This window comes from Rhipicephalus sanguineus, chromosome 11, assembly GCF_013339695.2.
Source record: "Rhipicephalus sanguineus isolate Rsan-2018 chromosome 11, BIME_Rsan_1.4, whole genome shotgun sequence".
Classification (NCBI taxonomy): Eukaryota; Metazoa; Arthropoda; class Arachnida; order Ixodida; family Ixodidae; genus Rhipicephalus; species Rhipicephalus sanguineus.
Window position 1 is genome coordinate 135,540,396 of NC_051186.1, and position 20,082 is coordinate 135,560,477.

The 20,082-nt window shown below is 45.7% G+C and overlaps 1 protein-coding gene across 1 annotated transcript in view; it reads right to left on the reverse strand.

The window, feature by feature from the left end:
- Positions 1-20,082, reverse strand: part of LOC119374618 (isoaspartyl peptidase/L-asparaginase) — a 77,805-nt gene that overhangs the window by 48,538 nt on the left and 9,185 nt on the right. Inside the window, exons 2-3 of the mRNA XM_037644783.2 lie at positions 16,576-16,764; positions 994-1,136 (exon numbers count right to left, since the gene is read on the reverse strand). Of these exons, the coding sequence (XP_037500711.1) occupies positions 994-1,136; positions 16,576-16,762 (330 nt within the window). The 5' untranslated portion in view covers positions 16,763-16,764. The remainder of the gene's footprint in view (positions 1-993; positions 1,137-16,575; positions 16,765-20,082) is intronic.

The window sequence follows — 20,082 nt, forward strand, 5'->3', positions numbered from 1 at the left end:
CATGGTCGCCCTTTCAATATCGTTGCCCACAACTACGCTTTCTGCTGCCTGCCCTGTTTGAAAAATCAGTGAGGTCGCCTCAGCTGGTGGGTGCTTTGCTTACAAGAATACAACATCCACGTTGTCTACCGATCAGGCCAGAAGCACTCTGAAGCCGATGCACTTTCCCAGTCACCGATAACTTCAAATGTGGCTTCCATGTTAGCCATTAACTTCACTGATATACCGGTGGAGCAGCATAAAGATCCCCTGCTTTCAACTATGCTGATTTTTCCTCTATGGTTCATCTATCACATCCTTTCCTCAAACACTTTGTCACCAAGCCACACGCTTTGTTGTGTGCGACATCTTTTACCATCAAACTTATTAGCCTGACAGTTGCAAGACACTGCTGCTCTTGATACCACGGCACGTGCGTTCTGATGTGAGCACTTATTATCATGCTGCTCCTCATAATGGACACATGATCATTCTAAAAACGCATACTTGGCTAAGACAGCACGAACTGTATCACCTCGTCCACTCATACATTTGCCCTTGAATGGTGTGCCAACGATGTAAAATTCAACAGCACTCCCAGGTGCAATGCATTTTTGCAAATATTTTTCCCGCAACATAGGTTTCAGCCACTGCAACAATACTGAAATTGCTGTGCAAGATATAAAAATATATTCTTCCAAAACTTCCAAAAATATATCTTAACAAGGTGTGGGTTCGAGCTAGTTGGTACTCCATGACCAACACTTCTTGCGCAAAATTTTCTCCAACAATGGACGAAACAGACACGGACGGGCGCAAAAATATTCAAAAAATAATTTATGGGGGCATACAATGCTGTAAAGTGGTTGACCATGAGTTTTATCGTGTAATTTGAGAGGGATGAGCACTTGTCCGAAACGTCTGGCGTGGAATAACTCGATAATCATCGACACTACCTCTTAAGAACACACGCAGCTGCAATAAAGGACAAGAAAATGCGCAAAGAGTGGTCACCTGCTCCATAACCTTGCGTGCTAGGGTGACCGGGTTACGCACAGTGCGCACAGCACCTACAGCACCAGCCTTCATGTGTGTGCCTTCCATGATGAGCGCATCCATCTCCACGCTGCCCTCAATGGTCAAAGAGGACCCATAGCCTGCAACAACACACTTCGGAGGTTGTAAAATGTGCGCTGAATTTCTATTCACTGCTAAGAGCTAGATCTACTTCTTCCTTATAGAAACAAAGACTTCGTTGAGGATTAAGTAAGGCTGTACTAGCATTCTCCAGGCAGCTAGACTCAAAGCTTCACCCCACATACGATGTCCACAGTCACACAAACTACTTGCCTACTTGCCTTCCCACTACTAATGCATCATGGGCAGTTGCATAATAGTCATTGGAAACTCATAAATGTGTCGTTTTATGCTCAATATGCATCCTGCAGAAGTTTTTGGAAGGGTACATGCACTATGTGCAAATCCCTGGTTACGCCCCTGCTTGATTGCCTGAGGGAATTTCAGGCAGTCACAGCATTACAGGCATTTCATTATGCATGGCTGTAGAATAAGTAGAATGTGTGTACATAAAGTTCTACGACACGGTAAACAGCAGTTAAGAAGTACTTTCGATGCTGAAATGGCTGAAGCCAGTTTTCAGCTGGGCCCGACGTTTCAGGACCTGTTCGGTCCCTTCCTCACAGGTTGAATGTATCGGTTGTTGAAGCACTGTCATTTCCTCTCTTACCCTAGCTCTTTCTTTCCATTGTGTCACGAAGGCTATGCACAAAAGGCATAATTTCAAATGAGCAGTTAATGTTGCCGAGGGTGTGTTTGAATGTGCCAGGACTCATGTAAAAGCTTCCTTCCTGATATTGTTCTAGCATCTATCACAAAAGCACCGTTGATTATACTAACAATATGGTCACCGAGTGCTCAACAAGAGCACTGTGCTGCACCACTGTCCTCACATTGTCGCTGTGCTGGCGCATTCTGTCATGAAAGCTCTTGCTTTCACCTGTGTAACTGGCTGGGCACGTGGCACAGCAACAGTGCTAAGTGCAGTGGTGAGACCTCGTTAATACACCATAGTTGTAAAGACCTGGTGCCATCTTCGAATAGCATGGAGAAGGGCACTGCACATAAAGGAATTGGGGAACAGGACAGCTAGGTGGGCTAGTTGGTATCGCATTCTCATATGTGTGTGTGTTTCCCTTCTTCATCCTGCTTCGTCTTTTGTGCTTCTGTGCTTTAAAAAGGGGCAAGAAACTGTATAGCATCCCGTCAGGTGCCAGTCGTGGTATCGTGCACACCTCGCAAATCTTCTGCAATGTCGACAATACTAGCTTTTCTTGTGGAACGTCACCTGGGGCCTTCGTCTACGTCATATTAGTGGCGATGTCCCGAGGTGCTGCCAACTCAGATGAGTACTCACGCTCACTTTAAAAGCAAATTAAAATACCTTAAAGGTAACGTTCGCCACTAATAATTGGCCAGAAGTGGTCACTTTTACATGACGATCAAACAACGCAAACATCTCGAGGTTTAGATTGCAGTGTCAGGGGCCCTTTAATTTATTGCACAACAGCAGCCTACACTATGGTGGCGACCAGCTGAACACAATGAGAAAACACACAAAACTAATCAACACTCGCGACATGCAGAGGAACTCAATAAGTTTTGTGGAGTTCTGCATTCCCCCCTCCAACTAGTTAACTATGTTAAACCTCGACTAAAGCCATAATAATAATATCTGGGGTTTAATGTCCCAAAACCACGATTAGATTATGAGAGACGCTGTAGGGGAGGGCTCCAGAAATTTCGACCACCTGGGGTTCTTTAGCGTGCACCTAAATCTAAGCACGCGGGCCTCAAACATTTTCGCCTCCATCGAAAATGCAGCCACCACAGCCGGGATTCGATCCCCTCGACTAAGGCCACAGTCATTGCCATTGTCTCAGCCTTTCCGATACTTCAGCTCACAGCTACATTCTTGCAAAGCTAAGCTCCTGCGCAAGAGTCTGCCATTTATCGCCAACATTTCACAGTCATGGATGAGCGTACTCTGAGATATCGTGAAGTCCCGCATTCCTCGATCGGTGAGGTGTCCTTGCAGGCAGGATCTTGCACACTGCATAATAATGTGCTGGTACTCCAACATGGTGTCATTGATGACGTCAAGGGAGCATAACAATCTGGCATTTAGCCTCATTCAATGTGGTAATGACCCTGCCTAAACGTTTTTGGCCTTTGTGCATGAATAACAATAGAACCTGCATGCTACATGCTGATAGCATTATCGTGACATCACAAACTCCGCGCCCCACTATATTGGTACTCTAGCACGGTGGTTTCAGTGACGTCAATGCAAGCCAATGCAACAGCGGGATCATGTCGCAAATGGTCGATGCCATATTTTCGGCACTCAGTGGTGGTCCAGCCAGTTTAGAATTTCGAGCAATATTCGGAGCAGGAAATAAGCTATTTTGGAGCAGCAGCAGCTGTGTTTCAGAGCAGGTATCGAGCTGAAAAAATTTTGTTTTGGAGCAGGTTTGGAGCAGACATAATGTATACCTGCCAAGTTTAAGGAATCTGAATCTGGGAGATTTCAAAAAAAAGGGGGGGGGTGCACAGAAGAATTGCACAGAAAGAGTTTTATTTAACTTTTGGAACTTATGCGTTGATGTACAATTTTACAAAGAGTAAAATGTAACAAACGGCCGCTAAACTTGGACGACAAGGCCAGCGTTCACTCTGCGACTGCTCGTCGTCTGTTTCTTTCTCTCATTGTTTGGTTATGCCATAAAGATGGGTGGGCTTTTATACTAGAATATAATACGCGTGAAAGAGATCCATTTCTAAAAGTTTTGTTTCACAGAAGCATTATCTGCGCAGTCGTATCCGCTTTTTAGCAGGCACGTATACCGTCATTCCCATCGTGGCAACGGCGCCCCTTAAATTTCCCTCTAGGTATTATTGTGAGAAACTGTATGGTTCAGAGAGGAGTGATGGCTGCCGCAGTCAATATCGAAAGCCACGAGATGGTGCCACCACAGTATGGGCTGTCACATTGTGCACCGCTTCCGATGTGCTTCGGTGCTTTGCATACGTCGCGCTTGATACAGTCGACGTCCGATTTCTCGGACGCCCGAAATTCCGGACATGCCTGATTTCCCGGACTCATCTGTGGCACCGTCAAGTTCCCCGTAGAGTCAATGTATTAAAAAGTCCGAAATTCCGGACGCTTATAGCCTTCGCCATCCGATTTCCCGGACTTTTGACTGTTAACCGCCGACCCAAAGTCACCACCGACGCCGCCATTTTGGTTGTTTTCATTTTCATATCCTTGAACCCGCGCATCAGCAGCAACGCCGCACCGCGCCGCGGTTGCCATAACCTCGAAACCGCACGTGTCAATCCGTTGCCAGCCGTAGCTTAGCCAAGCCAAACCTCACTGTGTTCGTTCACGTGTTGTTTTGTCAGCTGTGCCAGCTCTGCGGTCGTGTCTGTGGTTGATCGTTTGCTGCTGCGCGCTACCTTCAGTGATCAAGTTTCCCGACCTTCAGCATCCACCGAGTTCCTAGCTGTTTCGTGCTGCGCTTTTCGTCTAGCGGATTCGCCGTTTACAGAAATGGCACCGACTGCTCCTTCGTCTTTGTCCGCGCCTTCGAAGCGCACAAAGCCACCTCGTAGGCTCACGATGACGGAACTGCCATCCGCGGACGTTGCCTTCGACGATCTGCGCGCTGGCAGCGTGGTGATTCCAGCCGAGATAACCCTTGAGGGCTTCGCCGACGCTGACAAAGACCTCGAGCTATGTGCGGAGTTGACCGATGACGAAATCATTCAAGTTACGGAGGATTCCGATGCCGACACCGAGAACGAAGAGCCAGCTCCTACACAGCCAACGAACACGGAGTTGATGCGAGCACTGATGACACTGTCATTGGTGTACAGCGGCAACATGACGTTGACTGAAATTGAGGCAGACATAATCGCGGGCAGGCAGGGTTCTGTTTGGTGTCGCAGAAGTCTGTTGCCAGATTGAGAAGCGCGAAGCGGCTCGTGGGTCGCGCCCCAGTGACACGGGCACACCACGGACGCTGGCAAAATACTGAGGAGGGCGAAGCGGCTCGTGGGTTACGTGCGCCCCAAAGACACGGGCACACCACGGACGCTGGCAAAATACTGAGAAGGGCGAAGCGGCTCGTGGGTTACGTGCGCCACAGTGACACGGGCATACCACGGACTTCTGCGACACCAAACAGAACCCTGCCCGCTGGCAAGCGGACCGTGCAAAAGAAAATAAGCGACTTCTTTGCGCCCAAGTGCTGACCTATGAGGTAGTGCCGGCCACGTCGTATTTTTTTTTATAAACGGCTCTTTTCAGAGCCACCTAAACAATGCATTGGCTGAATTGCTATGGGAATCTTGTACTCCGGCTGTGACCCTCTCCGTCAGCGAAAAATACCTACCAAAAATGTGCGTTTTCACGTGCATTCGTTTTTCCGGACTGCCCGATTTTCCGGACGTTTTCGCGGTCCCTTGAGGGTCCGGGAAATCGGACGTCGACTGTAATCTGTTTTTTCTTTTTTTTCTTTGTTTTTGCTACACGTTTCTGGGAAGCATATTTCTGAATGGTTGTAGTCGTACATGCATATGAAACAAAACGAAATGCCATAAGGCTGCCAGGCACAGTCCGAAAGAAAAAGCAGCGACTAGCAGATAACAGCGAAAGAAAGCTGCGAAAACAAAACTCCGTGCAGTTTCTCTGCAACTTGGTCGATGAACGGATAAAAAGTTTAGGGAGTTACATGGAAGAAAGGAGAATCTATGAACACTGAAGATTCTTGTTAAAATACTGCTATAATGGATTGCAGCCCTGCACCCTGCCACAACTTCGATTTTATTTGTTACGTGCACAGCACGGTTCTTGGTTCTTGTCAAAAGTTGCATTTTGCAATAGTAATTATGTGGTTTTACGTGCCAAAACCAAGATGTTATTGTGGGGCATGCCGTAGTGAGACTCCGGAATAAGTCTGACCACTTGGGTCCTTATTTTCGTGTATATGTATACACGTACACATACAAACACACAAACAAACATGCATAATGGGTGGTTAAAGCCCCCCCTCCTTTCACCCAAAAAAATTCTGGCTACGCCCCTGGAGACCACCCCTACGCTCGGCATGACTGCAGAGACAATGTGATGAAGCTGCGCGCATGTGGTAAATGCACGTCTATAGCATGCTGTGGACGCTGCTCACCATCTATGCTGGTGCTAAGCGCAGGTTTTTAGTCCTTATAATAATAATAATAACTTCTCGGGTTTGATGTGCCAAAAGCAGGATATGATTATGAGGCACGCCGCAGAGGAGGGCTCCGGAAACTTTGACGATCTGGTGTCCTTCAACATGCATGCACTGGCATCGCATCGTACACGGGCCTCTAGCATTTCTCACCCATCAAAATGCGGCCACCGCGGCCGGGGTGTTGCACAGGCAAAAGGAAACTACGATGGGCACCACTGCCGGACTGTAAGAAGAAACTGTTTAAATACAGATGTATGTGCCCACTGCAGTGAACAGAATCACTGACCTTAAATTCGTGATCATGGCGTATATTTTATCAGTTCATGATCAAATTGTTGCAGTGGTACCTTTATGAACACCGATTGCTGCGTGCAGCTTTTCCTTTTTTTTTTTTTTTCAATTTGCCTCTCACGACTGGTTGACACCCTTGACGAGAACGTGAAGTCTTGATAGTATATAAAACTTTACTGCTGCTGCCGTGAGTAGGTCTGCGTGCTGGCTACAGCCCAGGGTACAGTCAAAGCGTTTTCTTGCAAGCCACATCGTGCCCATCAACAGCGCAGCACTGTTGTTTCACAGCTCTTGCTTCCTGAAAAAATAAATATACCCTCTAGTTTCTTAACAGCATGAAATTATGTGTCAGACGGGTAGAGAAGCCCACGTCTCCAACAAAGCTCTGTGAACTAACAATTTTCACGAAACGCACTGCTTTGCACCAGGTGAAAAACAGTGCCGTTGCCACCAACAACTCGGCATTGCTTCACTGTCAGATGGCCAGCAGGAATTATTGCATCAGAAGGAAATCGCAAGAAAAAATTTCGTTTATCAGGCGCTAACAGACGCAACAGTCACTGCACAGCGGCTGAGAATGCAGAGCTACACTGACTACCCCATCAGCCCATGCTGCAGCAGCGCCGCCTTACAGATCAGGTTTTCTTCCACGGCCGCCGTTTCACGCCACGCATGGGGAGCGGGGCGCCTGAACACACTACCCCATATTCTAGTACACACTAATAATGCTATACGCTATGGGTTCAAAAAAAGCCTGGATCGGACTGGCTTGGATTTTTGTTAATGTGGCCAGATCACACACAGAAACTGCGATTTCCACAAGATTTTCCCACAAGATTTTCCCACCAACCGTACAAACGTAAGGAATGATCGAAATCCGGCAAACTTGGCAGGTATGATAATGGAATTTGGGATGTCTTGGAGCAGTCTGCAGCTTTTCAGTGCATATTGTTATTAGCTTGCAAACAGGAAATGCTGCTCTGATGTAAACAAGAACACAAAACCAACAGCCAGAGAGTAGCCATCAATCAGGCTGTTTACACAAAATATGTCATACGCTGGCTTCATGGCAACAATTCCGATGTGCATTGTGGTTAAACGTTAGTAATGACATGAGCATGCAGTTTCTGCGAGGGATAAGCACAAAATGCTATTCCCTCTCAATTTTCAGAAGGAGGCGGGAGAGGTGACCGCCCCTGTCGAGATGCCAACACCGCCGCCCAACTGCCATCACACCTTGGATCTGCCACTGGCAGAGGTTCTCCAAACTGGGTTCCACGAAAAAGAATTACAGTTCTGCAATTGCTGAGAACTAATTCGTGTGCATACCATTTAGTTTACAAAGTTCATTAATTTACAGAAATAATTCTGCATAGCAGTTTAGATTTATATTTATTCTGCAGAGTAGTTTAGATGAAGCCACCGCGCGGCCGATCTGCACATCCGTTGCTAGCGAGCAGCCAGAAACCCAAGCAGCAGTGGTGTTGTAGACTTGTCATTGTGCGGTTTGCGGACACACACACAGTGGCTGGCTGCGCTAAGTTATTTGCAACAAGGGAGTGGGAATGAGTTGGGAAGTTTTGCAGGCTGAGAGCGACTTGTCTGGCCTTTCAACGGACACGTGAGCCCGGTGACGCATTATATTTTGCGCCCGTGCTGTCTAACCTGCTCTTTGTCCTCATCTACGTCACACCTAGATGTATTCATAAGTGGGCATGTATGACCAACGAGCTCAAAGCAAAGCTTTGTTATTTGTGGCTCATTCGACTCATTCATGCAAGGCAAGTGCTGGCACCCTTTGGGGATACAATGCATTTATTACAGCGAGGCTGTTAGGAAATCACAACAGCCGATTCTGGTGGCGTAGTTGTCTGCCGCCGCCGGTGTCCTTAACCGCTAACGCGCACAAGGTGAAAAAAATATCATGGATCAAGCAAGATTTGAATCCAGGCCCTCGACACGGCACTCGAGAAATATACCACCGAGCCACGCCCGTGCTTGAAACTCCCTCGCAAAAAGATCATATAAAGGCATCATTTCGGTCAAGGAATCACATTAACAGATGTAATATAGCGTGGTAGAAGAGTAACATAACAACCAGGCATCACACAATGCGAACTGCGTAACGAGTGAGTGGCTTAAAGCTTCCCACTCATTACAAAAGGTCTCAGCCATAATTTTTCATCGTCATCAGCCACAGCATCAACAAAGTGCACATAATGCGTTACAGATGTGCAGCGGGTACCTCACTTCTCCGCAGAATGATGAATAATGACATAGTAAGTACTTCCCTACTTCACAAAATTATGATGATTTATGGCGCAGTGGGTAACTCGCAACTGCACGTTTAGTGGTCGCCCCACGAGAGTTTACAATGGGTTCTAGATATCCAACTCCTCCTGCTTTCATTGTGATTGTGCTGCATGTTCCATATAGGCCTGGCATTTTTTTCTAGGCCTGTAATCTTTTAATCAGTTTATTATTTTTTTTTCACAGTTTGTTTATGCTGTCGCACTGACGCCCATAAGTGCAGTCGTGCATAAGTGCGCAGTGGTCATTCTCGATTTTGTGGTACAGACGGCATCTGTTTGTAGCTCTCATGGTACGGCCACACTAGTGGCAATAAAACGCGCATCATGCTGCACATGGCAAGTTGCCGTGCGTCAGTGCCTTCCCGCGAAGACCACCTCGGCAAGCGCGGCAGCATGACATGAACTCACGTGCTCTCTAAACGTGCGAGCAACACCGAGAGCGAGTGCTGTTTTCTGTTTTTTATCAATCGCTTTTGTCACAGCTATGTCAGCTGGTATGCCCTCCAGGTAAGCGGAAATGGCGTCACTAGCGCCAAATTCTCCCCCAGCACTTTGTAGGTGAAGCTTCCAAGCCAATAAACAACAAAAAAGAATCAGTGACGATGCCATGGAAACACTTTTGTTAATGTGTGAGGGGGAAATGTCATCCCATTTGTCTGTGCTATGTGCTCAACAATAGCATATAACTGTCTTAGCAGGCACAAATGGACACTAACACCGCTTGCACTAGTTTTTTTGTTTTGCTTTTTCAGATTGTCTTGCTCTTGCACATGTTTTCATCAGCTTCCGTCTGGTACTTCTCTCGTAGTCACAACACATGCACAAAACATTTATTTGGAAGCAGTTTGTGCACTCATTATGCACGAGCCAGCACTTCATGGCGTGCGAAAATTTTGTTTTGGCAGAAGCAAGAGTATTAAAGGGACCGACAAATGCCCAGAACATGAAATGAGATGACTCCACTGATGGAAAGATTGTCCGTCGCAATGACTCAAACCAACCGTGTTTTTTTCGTGAGATGGATTTATATTTTTATTCCTTAATTGAAAGTCGCGAAAAATGACTTGTGGCGCCTCTGGCAGCAAACACATGAACAATCCAATGAACACGGCCACGTGACTGTTGATTGCTGTACACGGTCGACGATTTGTTTGTTAGTATTGAAATATTGTTCGTTTCTTTATATTATAAAGTATTACTCCATAAAAATGTACATATAGGCTTGCGTTAGTGGTATGCATTAAAGTGGCGCTGCCTTTGCATGACGTAATGATCCCGTGCTCGTCAGCGCGTCCTGAGCAACCGTTCAGTGTGCTCATGCAACCGTGCACGCAGCTTCCAGGTCGCTAAGATTTTGGAACGACAGAGTTTTGCTACCTACACTTCATCTCAGAAATGACGCGTGCTGCTGCTCGGCGCGGCTGCGCATATGTGTAGTGACGTTTTCGATGGCTTGGCTCGTGCATCAAGAAAGTAACGACGCCGGGACAAGCCACCCATGGCACAGGCAACCTTGGACGAATACGCACACAACACGGTACAGATACAGGGAACGTGTATAATGCCACATCATCTCATTGTAACAGCTTGTTATTTTCAAAAATTGTTGGGAAGCTCTAAATAAAGGTGGTAAAGCATAGTTACAGGAACTCCTGCGAAAGCAGAACAACGATAGCTTTCACAAATCGCGAGAAGGGCTGGCGGCATCGCTATCTATCTATTTATTTATTTATTTATTTATTTATTTATTCACAAAACCCCCCACAGGCTCCAGCAGGAGTATAGTGTGCGGAGGGGGATTATACAGTGTATAAGATCACCTAAGTAGAAGCATTAAAGCAAATACATGTTATGCTACATAAAAATATAAAATAACGTTATGTAATTGTTAGCGAGAGCAAGTGTGACATACAACTAATAAACAAAATGCAGAGATACTCATTTGTAAGGGTACATCACTTGACAACAACAAATTATACAACAGTTAGTGAAGAGCACGTATATGATTTAGTGGAAGGTATAAGCCACTAGTCATAAAAAAATGGTGGTTACTTCGCGACGAAACAATATAGGGTTATGAATGTTGACGACGTTATCGGGAAAACCATTCCATAATTCAAGTGCTACTGGCAATGCTGATGAGTTGAATGTGTTAGTGCGTCCGAAAATGCATTTGAAGGAACGGTTATTGTGCAAACGGCGGGACGTTCGTGTCGGTTGGGAAAGAGGAAGGGTGGTGGGGGACATGTTTACCGGATGCTATTTTGTGAAATAAGCAGATCAAAGCGATCTTTTGGCGGGAATGTAAAGAAGGTAATGACAGCGAAGATTTAATGTGAGTGATGCTGGCATGTTGGCAGTAATTTTTAGCAATGAAGCACGCGGCGCGGTTTTGTACAATTCTCAGCGTTGCTCAGGTTTCTATCAATTCTCAGCGTTGCCGGGGGAAAGGTACGTCTGTGTTTACAGCCTTTCAGATCGAAAAATACTGCTTGTAAAATAACTACGTGCTTCTGGGATTAACTACAGCAGCTACAAACACTGTGAAGGGTGAGCTTTCTGTCGCGCCATGAAGAAATGGGTCGAGAAAAATCAGTTGTCGATCCCTTTAAGAAAAATGTGGTTTATTTACTGCCTTTATTAGCAAAGCATCGCAATGGCAGCATTCATTACACGACAGAATAACATACAGCTGATTACATTGTGCATTCAGTACAAATGGATGCAGTCCTTGCATCCATTTGCGGCTGCACAAGCACTCTTAATTAGGGGTGTGCGAATATTCGAAATTTCGAATATTTTTCGAATAGTGTTTCCTATTCGATTCGATTCACACTGGAATTTTACTATTCGAACTTCCCAAAAACAAATACAGTCAACATCCAATTGAAAGTGACCCCTTCAGATTTTCAATATGCTTCACCTCATTACACTCTCGTATTGCGGCAAAGCTGTCTTTCAAGCTCCGTTACGGTCGAACTTTGCCAAGAGACAGTCAACGTCCGATAGACCTCTACCGGCCTACGTCACTCACTCCCCGTGACGTCAGGTCACGTGACCTCTCGGCGCACGTGCAACGGCGGGTGGTTGGCAAAACACTCCCGCTGCCGGCTCAGCGTGGTACAGTCGCACGGTGTTTGGCGCATGTTCTTTTTTTCTTTTGAACCTTTTTCTTAATCTTTCGGTTCCAAGATTATTTGTGGTATAAGTTCAAGAACATATAAATGTGTCGTGGACTGCGTGACGAAAAATACTGCTGGCTGTTTAACTTGGAGAAGTGAACCCACGTGGTGGTCTGTGCGAGAAACAGCGATATCGCCTTTGAAAATGTGCCTCGTTTACTGTGGCGTGTAGTGTGCGTTTAAAGGCAGCGACGATATCGGTTCACAGTTGCGGGCGTTGAAAGTGACAATATTGTGTGTGGTGTGTGCTGTGTGAATAACGATGCATCTTGTTTGCGAAAACATTGGCACGCGTTGTATCTAACAGGGCAATTTGCAGTGACCGGTTGTCGACGGAACGTCAGGATTGGACATTTTATTTGACGCGATGATCTGCGAGTGCGTACATCTCAGTGTTTGTGCTGGGTGCACAAAACAACAAACAAAAAAAGTGCATGATGTCCGGGCTGAAAGGTGAGACTACGCATGAGCTGCCAGTCTGTCTTAGCATTGCCGAACATGCACGTACGGTTTACCACGGCGAATATCCAGAACCATACGCGTATCGCATTTTATTGGAGATGTACGTCTTAATGGAAGCAGTGGAGATTGTTGTTTGTCATATTCTACTTAGCTTATATTTACGGCTCGATATTTATGAAGTGACAATCCGAGTTTGTGTACCAAGTCTAAAGGAGGGGAGTAAGTATAGAAACACGTTGTAGGCATCAGATACAGCGAAGTAAACGCGCAAGAGATTATTTATAACTAAATTATTGTGTTTAACATCTCAAAACTGCTCAGTGGATTATGAGGAACGCCGTAGGGGAAAGCTTTGCTTTAATTTTCACGGCGATTTGTTAACCGAACGCAGGCTAATGAGTGCTTCCTTCGTTTTTTTTTTTTTCTTTCATTCATCTCTGATCAGAATTTTGCGCCGTGAGTGAGAATCTAATCTGTGACCTCGCGCACAGTAGCCGCCAATCCTGTACATCGTTTAAAACTGCAGTGCACATCTCGCGACGGAAATTGAGTACGTTCACATCCATGCCATGCTAATATTTCCAAACACCAGTCGTCGTGAAAATGTACAACGTTCGCTTTCGAGGAGCATAAGATTTTTTTATGGCTGTCATCCACGACGAGCAAATCATATGTTGACCTAACAGAATCGTTCATTGCAGGCAGTAACTCTTCCTTCTAACAGCTGTGAGTTCAGAAAATAGCAATTAATTAAAATTGAATAATTAACCTTTTAGTGGCTGCAGTAAGTAGGCATGTTTGCACTGAAAAGTGAGACGCAATTGTGTTTCAGCACAGTTTAGTTTGGCAGAATTTTTTTAGTGCATCCATGCAATGAGGACCGGAGCAAAGCTCCTCCCTTTTGCGAAGTGCCTGCCGTGTACGGTGTTTAGTTTGACAACGAGGTTAATGTCCCCTATACCTTCCTTGCTTTCGTTATCTTTTGGTTTTTGCTAAGCTTGTATCAACAAAAGAAACCAGCCCTTAAATTTCCCTTCTTTCATTCATTCGTAGCGAGGGTCTCGTTCTGGCAGGCTTGACGCCTCCAGGTAGTATGCTGGGGCTTGTTGGTCGGCTGTCCGCTCGGTAAAAACGATCATGTGCTATGCGACGTCAACCAGCGAAGAAAAGAGCGTTCCACACTCACCGTCCTGGCTATGAGCCACGACTAACACTCCCAGGTTTACGTGCACATATATACACGATAAAGTGGACGAGAGGACGACTGCTCAATTGGTAGAGCATCGGGCGCGTTATCCGAAGGTTGCAGGTTCGGTCCCTGCAGGCGCCAAGTTGTCCTTTCGTCCACTTCACTTTTTTGCATTTATGTCATAATCACTATAATACAGCTAAAACAGCGCAATTAACGTCCCCTATACCTTCCCTGGCTTGATCAGCTTTTGGTTTTCACTTGAACGAAATGATAGACAAAACACTGGCGTCAAGCGGCAACAGCTAGAGGGAATAAGAAGAACAACAGAACTCATTATGTATGTCCTCTGAGATTCCAGCAGCACCTGGCACCTACCCCACGTACCGCCACACCTAGGGGCCAAGGTTAGGCAATACAATAACGTTGAAGTCTGGGTCAGTTCGTACATGACGCTGAGGCAAAAGCCAGTCACTGCTCCTGTAGGACCGAAAACTTGAGTATGGTTCTCAAAAAGAGTGCCAAAGTGACACACAACGACTGGACAGTCGTTGTGTGTGTCACTTTTTCCCCTTGTCCGGCGTCTTTTTGACTGGCTTTTGCCTTAGGCAATACAGCCACTCACTGCTCCTGTAGGACCGATAACTTGAGTATGGTTCTCAAAAAGAGTGCCAAAGTGTCACGGATAACTTGCTGTGAAAGCTTCAGGGCACAAATCTAAAACAAGTAATTGACGGCCCCTTCAGCTAACACTAAGAAGAGCACAGGTAGAAGCCTATGCTATCACAAGACACTTATTAAATTATAGACTCTTGGTACCATAAATCTTCACACCGTCAACGCTGGACGCCAGATTTTATTTACTCATGTTACAGTCACCGCTCTACCCCCAATCGAAGCTTTCTGCACATCGCCTCATAACAAGGATAGGGAATAGCACACAAATAGACATTAGCTCAGACCTAACAATGGGAAGAAATCTCGTAGGTGCCATGCGGCTGAACACTCAGAAACCTGGGTAGCGATCTCAGCATCTTTCTTTAAATCCGCAATATTAGAAGGCACATTGGCACTGCTCAAGTCACAGGCTGGCACGCATACAGAGAATGTGCAACAGGTGAGGCTCTTGACAAAGAAGCCCTGGACCAATGGTGTGATAACCTTTGCAGCCACAGAAAAGATGGTCACCAAAACTGTAGCCACTAAGGAGGAAACTACCGGTGTCGATGTACATCTTCATCCTCTACGGGAAGCCCGGAGAAGGCTCATGAAATAGTGGAAGGCGTCAACGCTAAATCAGAAATTAAAAATCTGCGTAGTGGGAATCACACACAAGGCACAAGACTATGCCCTAGAATTGGCTGAAAGCAAATGGAAAAAATTCCGCTGCAACAGTCTGGACGGAACGCTCAGTACGAGCAAGACGTGGTGGATCTCGGAGCCATCACAGACCCAACCGAAAGAAGAAGCCAGGCCTGCGCGGAAAGCGCAGCACAGTCACAGCGAAAGCTAGAAGAGCGGCATTTCTAGAGCCCGTTATAAACTATCTTGTGGCTACTAATACAAATACATTAGCAATGTACCCACTACGCCACAAATCATAACTTTTGGGAAGCTGGGAAGCACCCACCACGACATTATTCGTTATTCTGCGGAGAAGCGAGGTACCATCTGTGAGGCATTACGTGCACTTTGTTATTGCGGTGGTTGATGACGAAGAATTATGGCCGAGCCCTTTGTAATGGGTTGGAAGCTTTAAACGACCCACTACTTACGTAATTCATATTTTGTGACGCCCGGTCGTTATTTAACTGTGCCACCACGCTTTATAACATACGTTAACCGGAGAAACGGAGAGCGATAGAGAGAAGGAATTAACTTAATTGAGAGCCTGAGGAAATGGATCATGTCAGCCTTATGGGCTTCCTTGGCAACCAATAGAAGTGCACTTGCCAGGAACCCACTACGCTATAAATCATCATACTTTTTGTGAAGTAGGGAAGCAGCCCATATGCAATTTTTCGTCAATCTGCGGAGAACCGTGGTACTCGCTAAACATCTGTAAGGCATTATGTGCACTTTCTTGATGCTGTGGCTGATGACGATGAAGAATTATTGTAGAGGCCTTTGTAATGGGTTGGAAGCACTCAACAACCCACTCGTTGCGCAATTTGCATTGTGTGACGCCCGGTTACAGAATTCGCGTTTGTGTGACGCCTGGTTGTTATTTTACTCTTCTACCACACTACAATACATATGTTAATGTGGTTCCTTCCCGACAAGAAGCCTGTATAGGGTCTTTTTGCAACGCAGTTTCAAGCACCGGCATGGCCCCGAGGTAGAACACTGGGCTCCCACGCAGAGGGCCCAGGTTCGAACCTCGTTCCATCCTGGAAATTTTTTCTTATTTCCTTTTTTTTTTTCTTATTTCGTGCGATAGTGGTTACGGACACCGGCGGCGGCGGCGGCGGACAACTACGGCACCAAAAACGGCCGTTGAAATGAGCTCATAACAGCTTTCGCTGTAAAACAATAAGGCGCTAGAACAGCTGCTCCATACGTAGTCAGGCACAGAGTAGGAAGAGGCGGAGAAATGCTTTGGAGGAGATACAGCTCCCCCAGCCTATGAAACAGAATATCAGGGGAAACCCAACCAAATGATCGACGCCCCCCTTGGCGAATTCAAGGTCTGTGCAGCCATTCACGACAAAGAATACGGCAGCGGTTGTGCATAAAATCACCAAAGCCATAATTAGAAACACGAGCAACTGCTCCATCACGAAAGGTGCTTTTTGTCTGCAGTGCCACTTAATGCAGGCAAGTGAAAATGAGACCCGACAAGGGCTCACCAGCATTGAAAGCAGGGTGGTCCTCCATAACCCGAACAGCTGCTTCAACAGCATCGAGGGAAGTGCCTCCCTGCTGAAGCAGCGTGTATCCTGCCTCCACTGCAGCACGCAGGGCCACCATCTTTTCCTCAACAATGGCTGGAGAGACCTTGCCAGCCCCACCATGAACAGCTACAACTGGAAGCATGCCTGCAACAGAACCACCACCATTTCACTAGCTGTCTCAATGGATATGCATGACAGCACTTATTACAGTCACTTTTGCTATTCTATGAGCACTGAATCATGCTGCTGCATTCAAAGCTTGCCCACTGTCACTTTCACTAAGGCTGCGATTTTGGTCTGTTGGTTTGCCATTAGAGTGCACAAAGTTGCGCAACTAAGAACGTACAGAAGAGAAACGGGATTAGACACACGAAGCACAAACTTACAATAACAGAGAGCTGAGCTAGTTGGTACATATTCATTCTAAAAAGAGACAGGGCGTGCAAACATGGACACAAGAAGGAGGTCAGGACACCACAAACGCCGACTAACAACTGAAGAGACGCACAACGGCTGAAAAGAAAGAAGGCACGAAAACTTATCTGCGCATGCCCGTGCAACAGGCGAACCTATCAATCCGGCACGCATGGCAGTCTATGTGGAAGATAACTGTTAAGGCATTTGATTTCATCTTTATGCAAGTTAATCGACGGTTGGCTCACGCATGCGCTACCACTATTCTCGATATGCCATGCTTCAATCATCAGGCGTGTTTCTTCATTTCTATGACGGTACAACACTGCGCATTCATCGAATTTTGGCGTGCACTTACAATCTCGACAATGTAAAGATAGATAGAAGGTGAGCCTCCTGTTAGCGATCCCTTATGTTCCAACAATCTCTGGTTGATGCATCGGCCCGTTTGTCCTATGTAGAAGCGGCCGCAGCTGAAAGGGACCTTACACACCACACTCGTACGGCAATCAGTGAATTTGTTGGTGTGTTTTACGAAACAAATATCGGTCCGCTTCTTGTCTTTTACTCACTCATTCTTCCTCTGCACAGCGGCACAAATCTTACCTAGCTTATTGGCCGCCGTGAAAACAACATTAACGCCGTATCTACTTCCTACTTTCTTTAGCCTGTGAGATACGCAATGAATGTACGGTATACCTACGACACGTTTCTTCCTATCGCTTTCTGCAACCATGCTCGGACTTAACACAATAGACTTCTTTAAACGTTCAGCAACCGTGGCCACTGCATCACGAGGATACCCTACATCTAAAAGACGCGTAACCTGTGCGTTAAAGCTATCACTCATTTTGTGCTCACATGACTTGGTGAGGGCTGATTTAAGGCAAGACATGGCAATGCCGTTTTTTACAACCTTCGAGTGCTTCGACGAAAAATTTAACAGCGGTTTCGAAGATCTAGGAGAATACTGCCAGCACACGTGGTTCTTGTGGAACGTTAAGGAAATGTCTAGAAATTGTATTCCATTATTCTGAGGCACCTCTTTAGTAAAGCTCAGCCCACCTCCATTTACTTCAAATTTTTCACTCACGGAAGTTACCACCTTTTCAAAGTCCTCACCACTACAAAAGATCAAGTAATCGTCCACATAACGAAAAACCTTAATAACCGAATTACCTAAGGCGCCTTCCAAAAGAATGTCAATCTTGCTAAGGTATAAATCACTAAGAACCGGAGCAACCTTAGAACCAATACATATCCCTGATTTCTGCACATAAACGCCTTCCTTCCAACCTACCAGCGTCGACTTTAAATACATGGAAAGGATTTCTAGAAATGCCCCGGTAGAAACACCACATTTATCGGTGAAAACTGTTTGGTGCGCTTGTTCGTTAATACATTCATTAACACAATTTAACAAGTCCTCATGAGGCAAAGAATAATACAGGTCTTCAATATCCATACTAAAACCTTTACAACAGCCGGGATTCTCCACCACCGCAAAATAACTTGCTAATCCTTGGAGGAGCTGCCTTAGATGATAGTGACTGCAAAACCCTAGCCTTAGGTCCTAAATACTGTTTTAAGCCGAACCTGAAACCAATAGACGTTTTAAGTTTGCCGCGTACAATCACTAGACTTGTTCCTGAAGAAGAGCGTTCCCACTGCATTTCAGACTGCGTTGCTAGCATCAAGGGTTCTAATATGCATCTCAAGTGTTCTGATCCTATCCGGCCTTTGGTTAATTACTGTGTCGAGAAGAAACTCAGGCCAGTAATTTCAGATAAGGAAGGGTATTTTGTAATTATGCCGGACAGTTTGTTCTCAGAAAAAGTCTTAACAGCCATAGAAAAGAATTTTAGGACAGTAAAACTTAAGCCATCGGTAGTTAGGCAACGTGCTGTCGACCTTTTGTTAAGACATAATCTTGAGAGAATAGCTTGTAATGTCAAGAAGGCTAAATCACTTACTTTAGAATTGTTTTTTTCAGCCACATAAGACCGGGATCCCATTTCGAGCAATCGTTTCAGAGCAAGGCACCTGGCAAGTCGCTGTATCTAGTTATTTGCAGAACTGCTTAACCTCTTTGAGTTTTTCAGACCCTTTTCGTATGCATAATTCTCAGGCGTTAGTGCCGGATTGATAGGTTCGCCTGTTGCACGGGCATGCGCAGATAAGTTTTCGTGCCTTCTTTCTTTTCGGCCGTTGTGCATCTCTTCAGTTGTTAGTCGGCGTTTGTGGTGTCCTGACCTCCTTCTTGTGTCCGTGTTTGCACGCCCTGTCTCTTTTTAGAACAAACTTACAACAGCTTTATTTCGAAAATTGCGTGCCCTTTTATACATGTGCCACCAACACACTACACGTCTCGAGATTTCACATTACACATGTGCACTACAACACAAATACGCTATCTCCTTTACAGACAAGGCAATGGACAGCTCGCTGATGCATCTAGCAATTTAGAGATGCGTTGTGCTTCTGCTATCAACTGCTTCATTTCATTTTTGCTCCTAGCAATTATAGTGCACTGTTCAATCATAGGCCTGCACCCACAATTCCTGCAGTGGATTACCGACCAGCCACCTGTTTTATTCTTAACATGATTAGCGTGCTCACATAGCCCAGCAATCATCCCATGTTAATACAATGGGATGATTGTCCTATTTAAATGGCATGCTGTAAACTATTCCTTCTTTACACGATATGTACTTGGCATGATGCTGCTTATCACATATCTTTTTTCTGCTTTTTGCGTCAGTCATTTTGCACAGTTTTGCCGGTTCATCGGGAGCAAAAAAACAACAATTTAACCTCTGGAATAACACGTTTCGAGCTAGTTGGTTGTTCATACCGAGGCGAAAACAGCGCGTACAGACGAGTACGAACAGACACAAGAAAAGGCACAGACACAGGCGCTGACTAACAACTGAAGTTTATTGCTCATACGCCACGAAAATAAATAGCACGTATCAACAAAAAACCAATACGAAGAGAGACACAGCAAAAAAAGCAAGGCTTGATAGGACACTCAAAGCAGTTAGCCAG